The following is a 12,617-nucleotide window of genomic DNA, read 5'->3' as shown; positions in this document are numbered from 1 at the left end:
CAGTGGAAAAAAGACAGTCTCTTCAATAAATGGTGCTGGGAAAATTGGACAGCTCTGTATAGAAGAATGAAACTTGACCATTTTCTTACACCATACACAAAGATAAACTCAAAATGTATACAAGACCTCAGCGTGAAGCAGGAATCTATCAAAATCCTAGAGAACATAGGCAGTAACTTCTTTGACATTGGCCACAGCAACTTCTTTCAAGACATGTCTCCAAACACAAAAGAAACAAAAGCGAAAATGAACTTTTGGGACTTCAACAAGATCAAAATCTTCCGCACAGCAAAGGAAACAGTCAGCAAAACAAAGAGGCAACCCATGGAATGGGAGAAGACATTCGTAAATGACACTATAGACAAAGGGCTGATAGTCAAGATCTATAAAGAACTCCTCAAACTCAACACTCAAAAAACAGATAATTGTGTCAAAAAATGGGCAGAAGACATGAACAGACACTACTCCAAAAATGGCTAACAGACTCATGAAAAAATGTTCATCATCATTAGCCATCAGGGAGATTCAAATCAAAACCACAGTGAGATACCACCATACACCAGTTAGAACAGCCAAAATTAACAAGACAGTAAACAACAAGTGTTGGAGAGGATGCAGAGAAAGGGGAACCCTCCTACATTGTTGGTGGGAATGCAAGCTGGTGCAGCCACTCTGGAAAACAGCATGGAGGTTCCTCAGAAAGTTGAAAATAGAGCTACCCTATGACCCAGGAATCGCACTACTGGGTATTTACCCTGAAGATACAAATGTGATCCAAAGGGGCACGTGTACCTGAATGTTTATAGCAGCAATGTCCACAATAGCCAAACTATGGAAAGAAACTAGATGTCCATCAACAGATGAACGGATAAAGAAGATGTGGTGTGTGTGTATATACACACACACACACACACACACACACACACACACACACACACACATATATATATATATATATATATATATATATATATATACACACATACACAATGGAATACTATGCAGTCATCAAAAGAAATGAAATTGTGCCATTTGCAATGACCTGGATGGAACTGGAGGGTATTACACTGAGTGAAATAAGTCAATCAGAGAAAGACAATTATCAATATTATCTCTCTGATACGAGGAATTTGAGAGACAGGGCGGGGGGGAGGGTTTGGGGGGTAGGGAAGGAAAAAATGAAACAAGATGGGATTGGGAGGGAGACAAACCATCAGAGACTCTTAATCTCACAAAACAAACTGAGGTTTTGCTGGGGGGTGGGGGTAGGGATAGTGTTGTTGGGTTATGGACATTGGGGAGGGTATGGGCTATGTTGAGTGCTGTGAAATGTGTAAGCCTGATGATTCACAAACCTGTACCCCTGAGGAAAATAATACATTATATGTTAATAAAAATAATTTAAAAAAATTAAAAATAAAGCTACACCCCAATGTTCATAGCAGCAATGGCCACAAACATCAAACTGTGGAAAGAACCAAGATGCCCTTCAACAAACGAATGGATAAAGAAGATATGGTCCATATATACAATGGAATATTATGCCTCCATCAGAAAGGATGAATACCCAACTTTTGTATCAACATGGATGGGACTGGAGGAGATTATGCTGACTGAGATAAGTCAAGCAGAGAGAGTCAATTATCATATGGTTTCACTTACTTGTGGAGCATAAGGAATAAGGAGCATAAAGAATAGGAGAAGGAAAGGAAAAGTGAATTGGGGGAAATCGGAAGGAGAGACGAAGCATGAGAGACTGTGGACTCTGAGAAACAAAACTGAGGGTTTTGGAGGGGAGGTGGGTGGGGAGATGGGGTGAGCCTGGTGGTGGGTATTAAGGAGGGCACGTATTGCATGGAGCACTGGGTGTGGTACATAAACAATGAATCTTGGAACACTGAAAAAAAAATTTTTAAAGATTTATTTATTTATATGAGAGGGAGAGAGAGAGAGCACAAGCCTAAGGGGTTGGGGCAAAGGGAGAGGGAGAATAAGCCCCCCTGCTGAGCAGGGAGCCTCATGTGGGGCTCGATCCCAGGACCCTGGGATCAGGATCTGAGCCCAAGGCAGACACTTAACCGACTAAACCACCCAGGAGCCCCACAAGATTTTACTTGAAGAAATTATTCCATAGCTACAAGTTTGAAAAGCACTGGAGCCAAGAATGACTAATAAAACCCTTATGTTCACAGTAAATATGTAAGAATTAAAATTTATAGAAAGTATTTTGTCATACCTGATATGTGCATTACAGTATCTTTTGGCATACTCGGTCCACGTTCCAAATTTTTGTGGAAAGAGAGCTTCAATCTGCATGAAAAGCTGTAACAATACAAGTGTTCTCAATATGTAGCAGTATTTTCAAGTAAATATTATTACTATGATAAATCTAGTTTAAAAAACAGCAAATAGTAAAGTCTCCTCCTTTTCCTCCATCCACCCATCTCTGCCATCCTATTCTTCAAGGGTAACTGCTATACTTTTCTCTAGTATACATTTATATATTTTGCATGCCTACATAGGGATATGTATATATTCTCTTTTATTCACATGAGGATGGTATTATACATATAAAACTATGATTCTGTCCCCTAAAATATGTCTTAGACATCATTAGAGTATATCTATTTTTACTTAGTTTTGAAAAGTACCTAAGCAATGGTATTAGTAATTTAAAAGCACCATTTAAAGACTCATGGCAACCATTATTACACAGAAGTACTATAAGATATTTAAACAGTCTCTTGATCATGGACATATAGGGTATTTCTAGCTTTTACACAATTATAAAAGTTAATAACTTCAGGTAAGTCTATGGGTGTGTATGTGTGCATTCATATATATGTAGGCGTAGGTATATGTATCTACATCTCATCTATCACTCATTTATCTATTTATCCATCCATCCATTCACCCACTCACCCACCCACCAATCTGTATTTCCATAAGATGAGTCCATAGGATATATTTTCAGAAATGAAATAGGAGGTTTAAAATATATGTTTTTTGAAGTTTGATGGATGCTACTGTGCTATATACTGTAAAAAGCAGGTCCCAGCAATAGCATCATGAAATCTTTTCATTTTTATAACTTGAGAGGTTGCACATAGTAGTGTCTCACTGTTATTTTAGTATACTTTTTTTTGAAAGAGCTGCTTTAGTGAGAAACAATTCATATACCACTTTCATTATTCACACTTGTAAAGTGTACAATTCAATGGCTCTTAGTATATTCACAAAAAGCCTCAATCACCACTATCTAATTCTTTTTTTAAAAAATGTATTTATTTGACAGAGAGATCACAAGTAGGCAGAGAGGCAGACAGAAAGAGAGAGAGAGGAGGAACAGACTCCCTGCCAAGCAGAGAGCCCGATGTGGGACTTGATCCCAGGACCCTGAGATCATGACCCGAGCCGAAGGCAGAGGCTTAACCCACCGAGCTACCCAGGCGCCCCACCACTATGTAATTCTTAAATATTTTTATCACAACAGGAAGTCCATACCCATTACTAGTCATTTCCCATTCTCCCTCTCCATCACTCCCTGCAATCACTAATCTGATTCCCATTTCCATTACTTTGCCTTTCTGAATATTTCACATAAACAGAATCATGTAATATGAAGCCTCTCTGTCTGATTTCATTCACTTAGCATAATGCTTTTAAGGTTCACCCATACCGTAGAATGTATCAGTATTTCATTCCTTTTTATAGCTGCATTTTCATTATCCATTCATTAGTTATGGACACTGGCTTCTTTCTACTTTTTGGATATTATAAATAATGTCACTATGAACATCTGTATATAGTATTTTTATGAACTTATGTTTTCAGTTCTTTGTGTATAAACTTAAAAATGGAATTCTACATCTTCTGGTAACTCTATTTTTAACTTTCTAAGTAATTGCCAGTATGTTTTCCAAGGAGTGAAATTTATAGCTATATATGTCTCCATTAAAAAAGAAAAAAGATCTGGGGCGCCTGGGTGGCTCAGTGGGTTAAGCTGCTGCCTTCGGCTCGGGTCATGATCTCAGGGTCCTGGGATCGAGCCCCACGTCGGGCTCTCTGCTCGGCAGGGAGCCTGCTTCCTCCTCTCTCTCTGCCTGCCTCTCTGCCTGCTTGTGATCTCTGTCTGTCAAATAAATAAATAAAATCTTTAAAAAAAAAAAATCTCAAAACAATTATCTAACTTTCTACCTAAGACACTGGGAAAGAAAGAGTACACAAAATGCAAAACAGACAAAAGGTATAACATAATAAAGACTAGAATGGAAATAAACAACATAGAAAATGGAAAAACAACAGAAAAAATAATCAATGAAACCAAATAATTGGTTTTGGAAAGAACAAGAAAACTGAGAAAATTTTAGCTTAGACTAACCAAATTAAAAAAGAGACAGAGAAAAGACTCAAGTTACCAAAGTCAGAAATAAATGAGGGGACATTACTATCAACCTCACAGAAATACCAAGGATTATAAGGGAATATTATGACCAGCTGTATGCTAATAACTTAAATACCTTAGATAAAGTGGAAAAAGACGCAAAGTGTCAAAATGACTCAACAAGAAATATACAATCTGAATAGACATATATTCAGTGAAGAGACTGAATGATTAATTTAAAAACTATCCACAAAGAAAAACTCAGGCCCAGATGGCTTATCCACTAAATTCTACCAAACACTTAAAAAAGATGTAATACCAATGTTTCACAAACTCCTCTTAGAAAAGGAAAGAATACTTCCCACCTCATTCTGTGAAACCAGTATTGTCTTGTTACCAAAAACAAAGGTAAAACAATAAAACTACAGATCACTCTTGTGAATATACACACAAAAATCATCAGCAAAATAAAGCAAAGTGAATTCAGAAACAAATAAAAAGAATGACATACAGTCAAGAGAGATTGATCATGGAATGTAAGGTTGGTTTAACATGTGAAAATGAATGAACATAATATACCCTATCAATAGCTACCTCCCATAGTTTGTTTACTAATCAGTAATAAAAATGGCTATTGTATGTTGAGTGCTTACCATGTGCTAGGGCACAGAGAAAGATACTTTCAAATCAGTATATCCTTTAACTCTTAAAACCCTACAAGACAAAAAGTACGTTTTTTTCTATGACTCAGTGTCCATTAACGGAAAGGGCTTCTCTAAGGTTACAGTGACCCTTACAGACTCATAAGAATTTCATCCACCATTTCTTCTTTCCAACCCTTTAACTACCCATAATCTACATAGCTCTTAGAGTGAAACTTTGTGCTCAGTGTGGAGCCCTAAGCAGGGCTCATCCCACAACCCTGAAATCATGACTTGAGCCAATACCAAGAGTTCAATGCTTAACTGACTGAGCCACCCAGGCACCCCTCAAACATGTATCTTTTTTTTTTTTCTTCAAAGATTTTATTTATTTGACAGACAGAGATCACAAGTAGGCAGAGAAGCAGGCAGAGGGAGAGAGGAGGAAACAGGCTCCCTGCTGAGCAGAGAGCCCTATGTGGGGCTCGATTCCAGAACCCTGGGATCATGACCTGAGCTGAAGGCAGAGGCTTTAACCCACTGAGCCACCCAGGCGCCCTCAAACGTGTATCTTGAAGTAAAGGGGAAACAGAAAGAAGTTCTGTAATGCAATTGCTAAGATACAAAATGGATTAAATTCCAATCCTAAGGAGCTTATAATGTCAAAGAAACTGGATAAATGAAGACTAAAAGCTTATGAGAATCACAAGAAAACAAATGTGATTAATATTACACATGTATAATAAATATGAAAACCTTATACTGAAAGTAAAAACTACTTTTTTTATACATGCACAAGCACAGGTAAGGTTCACATGTAAACAGAGAAAACAATCATAGTAAAAGATGTATTTAATCATTAATAACAATCTAGAAATTCCCAGTGATTTTTTTTGGGGGGGGGGCGAGAGATTCTTTTTTTAAGCCAAAATTTAAGGATTTTAATACCTCTTCAGGTCGTCCCAAAGCTGGAGTTCCTGTAAGAAGAATGGCTCGTTTGGCTTTCTGTATTATTGGCAATAGAATCTTGCTGCGGGCTGCATTCCTGGACTTCATGTAGTGTGATTCATCCACTATAACTACTTCGAACTTCTGAGTATTCAATGCATCTATCAGAGTCTCCGCATCTGTGGTTAAAAGACCATAACCCAGAACTGTCACTTTGCCAGTCGATATTCTCCTAGAAAGAAAAAATATCTATGTAATTTAAAAATATTAATCAAGTAATCAAGTTATCATAACACAACTCTTTGGGAGAAGGAAAATAAGGAAAATAAGGGGAAAAGTAAAAGAGATGGTATTACACTGCTAAAACTAAAATTCTCGGGGCGCCTGGGTGGCTCAGTGGTTAAATCCTCTGCCTTCGGCTCAGGTCATGATCTCAGGGTCGTGGGATCGAGCCCCGCATCGGGCTCTCTGCTCAGCGGGGAGCCTGCTTCCTCCACTCTCTCTCTGCCTGCCTCTCTGCCTACTTGTGATCTCTGTCTGTCAAATAAATAAATAAAATCTTTAAAAAAAAAACAAAAAAAAACAAAAAACTAAAATTCTCTTAAGATTTGACAGTTTTCAGGTATGATTAACTAGAATTTAAAATTTAAGGTTTTGGTTAACCAAAGTAAATATTGGTTAAACGCTCTTTGGAAGAGTTTGACATCCACAAAGCCACATTTTACTAGGATAAGGACATTATTCTATAAGAATATTTATTTCTAGAATCATGGATAAAAGGGATACTTAAATATTAGCTGACTATTCATTGAAGCCTTCCCACAAAGAGGATAGCAGTATTTTTCAAGCCTGGTGCTACTGGAATTTTGAAGACAATACTTAGTATTGCAGGGCTGTCCAGTGCACCGCAAGGCATTTTGTATTCCTGGACTGTCACACTAAAGGCCAGCAGAGTGCTTGAAATTGTGACAACAAAAATTCACTCGCTGAGGGGTGATCCAAAGCATGGGAATGAGGAGTGGAGGATACAACTTTATGCAGACAAACATTGGCCTAAAGAGACTGCTCATATATTGAACTACTTAATTATTCATATATCTATAGTATTTTTTCCCAGACTGTAATGAAATTATTCATGTACATATTTATCTCCTTTGCTACCTCATAAAACTGATGAGGACAAAGAATATGTCTTACTCGTCTTTGTATATATAGTGCTAGGCTCCTAATCAGTTTGTAGAATGAAATAACTAGATAAATAAATGCATTAATAATAAAACACATTACTTTTGCATTTTCTGTATCACCAGTAAAAATATAAAGGCTAGAGTCAATCTTCTGCAGTTCTGTACCCCTTAAGAGAAATGGCAGAGCTCCTAAATAGTACAACATAACAATATAACAATTGCATTCAAAATTTTTAAAATTTATTTATTTTTAAAATTTTAATTCCAGTATAGTTAACATACAGTGTTATATTAGTTTCAGGTATACAATATAGTGCTTCAACAAGTAATCATCAAGGTACGAGTACTCTTAATCATCGTCACTTATTTCATTCATCCACTCCAACCTACCTCCCCTCCAATAAGCTTCTGTTTTTTCTCTACAGGTAAGAGTCCATTTCTTGGTTTGTCTCTTTTTTCTCTCCTTGTTCACTTGTTTTGTTTCTTAAATATCACATACAAGTGAGATCATTGATACTTGTCTTTCTCTGATTGGCTTATTTATTTAGTATTATAATCTATAACACTGCAGGTTGGTATAAATGCAAGATTTCATTCATTTTTATAGCAGAACAGTATCCCATTGTATGTGCATATATATACACACACCACACCTTCTTCATTCATTCATCCACCAGTTGGCACTTGGGCTGATTCCATAATTTGGATATTGTAAATAATCCTGCAATAAACTAGGAATGCATATATCCTTTGGAATTACTGTTTTCATATTCTTAGGGGAAATACCCAGTAGTGCGATCATATGATAGTTCTATTTTTTTATTTATTTAAATTCAACTTAGTTAACATAAAGTATAGTATTGGTTTTAGGAATAGAATTTATTGATTCATCCCTTATATATAACACCCAGGGCTCCTCCAAAAAGTGTCCTCTTTAATGCCTATTACCTATTTATCACATCCTCCCAGCCATCTCCCCTCCCTCAAGCCTCAGTTTCTTTGTATTTAAGAGTCTTTTATGGTTTGCTCCCTATCTGTTATCTTATTTTGTTTTTCCTTCCCTTCCTCTATGTTCATATGTGCTGTTCCTTAAGTTCCACATGAGTGAAATCATACAGTATTTTTTCCTCTCATTTTGCTTACCATAATACATTCTAATTCTAGCTACGTTGTTGCAAATGGCAACATTTCATTCTTTTAGATTGCTGAGTAATATTCCATTGTTTATACATACCACATCCTCTTTATCCATTCATCAGTCGATGGACATTTGGGCTCTTTGCATAATTTGGAAATTTTTGATAGTGCTATTGTAAAGTTAGAGTGCATGTGCTCCTTTCAATTAGCATTTTCGTATCCTTGGATAAATCCCTAGTAGTGCAATTGCTGGGTTGTAGGGTAATTCTGTTTTTAAGCTTTTGAGGAACCTCCATACTGCTTTCCAGAATGGTTATACCAGTTTTCATTCCCACCAACAGTACAAAAGGGTTCCTCTTTCTCTGCATCCTCAACAACATCTGTTATTTCCTGAGTTGTTTATTTTAGCCATTCTGACGGGTGTGAGGGTGGTATCTCATTGTGGTTTTGATTTGTATTTTCCTGATGGCAAATGATGTTGAGCATTTTTTCATGTGTCTATTAGCCATCTGGATGTTTTCTTTGGAAAAGTGTCTATTCATGTCTTCTACCCAATTCTTAACTGCCAATTATTTGGTTTTTTTGGGTACTGAGTTTGGTAAGTTCTTTAGAGACTTTAGATACTAGCCCTTTATCAGATATGTCATTTGCAAATATCTTTTTCCATTCCATCAGTTGCCTTTTAGTTTTGTTAATTGTTTCCTTTGCTCTACAGAAGTTTTTATTCCTTTGCTGTGCAGAAGCTATTTATAAAACCAGCTGAACCAGTACTCTACTGAACAACAGTGGTGACAGTGTACATCCCTGCTGTATTCCTGACCTTAGGGGGAAAGCTCTCGGTTTTTTCCCACTGAGGATGATATTACCTGTGGGTCTTTTGTATATGGCCTTTATGATCCTGAGGTATGTTCCTTCTATCCCTACTCTCTTGAGGATTTTTATCAAGAAAGGATGCTATATTTTGTCGAGTACTTTTTCTGCACCTATTGAGAAGACATATGGTTCTTATTCTTTATTAATATAATCCCATTGATTGATTTGCGGATATTGAACCACCTCTGCAGCCTAGAAATAAATCACCCTTGATTATGGTGAATATGTACTGTTGCATTCAGTTAGCTAGTATCTTGTTGAGAATTTTTGCATCCATGCTCATCAGGGATACTGGTCTGTAATTCTCCTTTTTAGTGGGGTCTTTGTCTTCTTTTGAGAGCAAGGTGACGCTGGCCTCATTTAACAAGTTGGGAGGTTTCCCATCCATTTCTACTTTTTGGAACAGCTTCAGAAGAATAGGAATTCTTTAAATGTTTGGTAGAATTCCCCAGGGAAGCCATCCAGCCCTGGACTCTAATTTGTTGGGAGATTTTTGATTACTGATTCAATTTCTTTCCTGGTTTAGAGTCTATTCAAATTTTCTATTACTTCCTGTTTCAGTTTTGGTTGTTTTTATGTTTCTCGGAATGTGTCCATATCTTGCAGATTACTCAATTTTTTTGGCATATAATTGCTCACAATAGTCTCTTATAATTGTTTGTATTTCTGAGGTTTGCTTGTGATCTCTCTTCTTTCATTCGTGTTTTTTTTATTTGGGTCCATTCTTTTTTCTTTTTGATAAATCTGGGTAGGTGTTTCTTGATTTTGTTAATTCTTTCAAAGAACCAGCTTCTAGTTTCATTGATCTGTTCTACTGTTTTTTTAAAATTTCTATATCATTTATTTATGTTCTAATTTTTATTATTTCCCTTAATTATTTCCCTCAGCATTATTTGCTGTTCTTTTTCCATCTCCTTTAAATGTAAGGTTAGGTTGTGTATTTGAGGCTTTTCTTACGTCTTGAGGAAGACATGTATTGCTATATACTTCCCTCTTAGAACTGCCGTTGCTGATCCCAAAGGTTTTGGACTGTTTTTATTTTTATTTGCTGCCATGTATTTTTAAATTTTTCCTTTAATTTCCTGGTTAACCCATTTAACCTCCATGTATATGTGGTCTTTGCAAATTTTTTCTTGTGGTCAAAAAGTTTCATAGCATTGTCGTCTGAAATATGTATGTTTATGATCTCATTTTTTTTACACCCATTAAAGGCCTGAGTTGTGACCCAATATGTGATCTGTTCTGGATAATGTTCCATGTGCACTCAAAAAGAATGTGTATTCTGCTTCTTTAGGATGAATGCTCTGAATATGTCTGTTAAGTCCATCTGGTCCAGTGTGTCATTCAAAGCCCTTGTTTACTTGTTGATTTTCTGCTTAGATAATCTATCTGTTGCTTTGAGTGGGGTGTTAAAGTCCTCTACTATTATTGTATTATCAATGAGTTTAAGTTTGTTATTAACTGATTTTATAATTGGCTGCAACCAAGTTGGGGACAAAAATATTTACAATTGTTAGATCTTCTTGTGGGATAGACCCCTGTATTATGATACAGTGTCCTTCTTCATCTCTTATTTTGGTAATTGGTTTAAAATCTAATTTGTCTGATATAAGAGTGGCTACTCCTGCTTTCTTTTGATGTCCATTAGTATGGTAGATGGTTCTCCATCCCCTCACTTCCATCTAGAGGTGTCTTTGGGTCTAAAATGAGTGTCTTGTAAACAGCATATCAATGGGTCATTTTTTTTAATCACTCTGATACCCTATGTGTTCTTAATGGAGCATTAAGTCCATTTACATTCAGAGTAGTTATTAGAGAGAGGAATTTAGTGCCACCATATTATATATAATTATGAGTTACATATAAAACTTGCCTATTAACCAACAACTTGGAAGGCAAAATCTGCCATTGCTGCAGACAATAAAAACTCACAAGCTTCACATTAATTTTCAACCCCCAAATCGCCAGTTTTAAGTATATTTCAAGTACATATGAAATAGATATATTACATAAATCTTCAAAAGTATATATATTTCTGTTTACTTTTAAATTATATCCTAAAGGAATTTAACATCAAATATACTGTTGGGTTTTAGATAAATAATTCATTTTAAAATGTTTAATAATTTAATAATAATCATTATTAAATTACATTTAAAAATGTAAAATAAAATTCTCCATACTATTCTCTTATTTCTAAATTATGACTTACATGTTATACTTTATTCCAAACATCAGTATATAATAAATACATGCAAGGCTTTTTTTTACCCGCTAAATGATCAAAAAGTTGTTCTTACCCCACATCAGTTTTATTCTGAATAACATTCACACCTTCTGGACCCAGCTCTGGGATCCATTTCTCTATTTCTTCTGCCCAAGGATATCTCAGAGATGAAGGGACCACTATTAAAAGAGGCCATTCCTCCTTATAGAAGTAAGCAATTGCTATTGCCTGGATTGTCTTTCCTAGACCCATCTAAAATAAAAAAATAAATATAAAAATACATAAATACTTAAGTAAATAAATGCTGAAATATTTTAATGAAAATATTAATCAAAGATTTACTTAAGAGTATTACCATCAAAATAATTTTCCAATGTAAGATTAATTGAATCACATAGTTAATAAAAAGCACAAGATTATGATGACCTTTAAAATTCATGAAGCAAACTATGTTATTTTCTAACCATTTATGACTGGACTTAGAGACAAAATAACCTGTTATTTAAAATATTCGTTATACTGAATTTATATGACTTAATTTTATAAAGATGTATATGACTATTTATAAGTTCATCTCTTAGAACAAGGATAAATACCTTACCTATACATCACAGTATCATATTTCTTTAAAGCTAGAGTAAGCCCTACATCATGCACGTTTTACAAAAGAAAGAAGCATAGAGTAGTTAAATTCTCTATTCAACCCAACAGTTAACTGAATGCAAAACTATTGTGAGAGCTGAGGTCCCTGGTGTCTTCCCACTTAATTGTTTTCACACTTATATCACAATGTCCCATTTCTAAGCATTACCCATTTAAAAAGTAGTTACTAAATCAATGTTTTTAGTGGTTTTGTTCTTCACAGCCAGAATCTGAAGACAACCCAAACATTCTTCAACTGGTATGTGGATAAAAACTGGGGTATATCCATGTAATAGAATACTATTTATCAACGAAAAGGGAGCAAACTATTGCTATATACAACAAGAGTGAAACCCAAATCATTTTGCTAAAAGAAAGAATTCAAACTCAAAAGCCACATATCCTATGATTCCATGTTTATGTTATACAGAAAACACCACAGAGTCAAGGAGTGGGAGGACAGCAGCAAGAGGGAACTTTTGGGACGATTGGGCGGCTTTGTATTTTGATTGTGATGACAGTTACATGTCTGTACGCATTTGTCAAGTTATAGAATTGCTCATTCTTTTTAAAAGATT

The 12,617-nt window shown here is 35.6% G+C and overlaps 1 protein-coding gene across 3 annotated transcripts in view; it reads right to left on the bottom strand.

Moving 5' to 3' along the window:
• The window catches only part of LOC111141001 (zinc finger RANBP2-type containing 3), a 321,399-nt gene that overhangs the window by 143,307 nt on the left and 165,475 nt on the right, over window positions 1-12,617 (bottom strand). For all 3 annotated transcript variants that reach the window (XM_022493314.1, XM_022493323.1, XM_022493331.1), the window contains exons 4-6: window positions 11,471-11,649; window positions 5,974-6,205; window positions 2,237-2,322 (exon numbers count right to left, since the gene is read on the bottom strand). In XM_022493314.1, the coding sequence (XP_022349022.1) occupies window positions 2,237-2,322; window positions 5,974-6,205; window positions 11,471-11,649 (497 nt within the window). The remainder of the gene's footprint in view (window positions 1-2,236; window positions 2,323-5,973; window positions 6,206-11,470; window positions 11,650-12,617) is intronic.

The sequence above is a fragment of the Enhydra lutris genome, unplaced genomic scaffold, assembly GCF_002288905.1.
Source record: "Enhydra lutris kenyoni isolate GAN:26980312 unplaced genomic scaffold, ASM228890v2 scaffoldscaffold1, whole genome shotgun sequence".
Taxonomy (NCBI): Eukaryota; Metazoa; Chordata; class Mammalia; order Carnivora; family Mustelidae; genus Enhydra; species Enhydra lutris.
The sequence above is the reverse complement of the archived record's forward strand: the minus strand, read 5'-3'. Positions and strand labels throughout refer to the sequence as shown.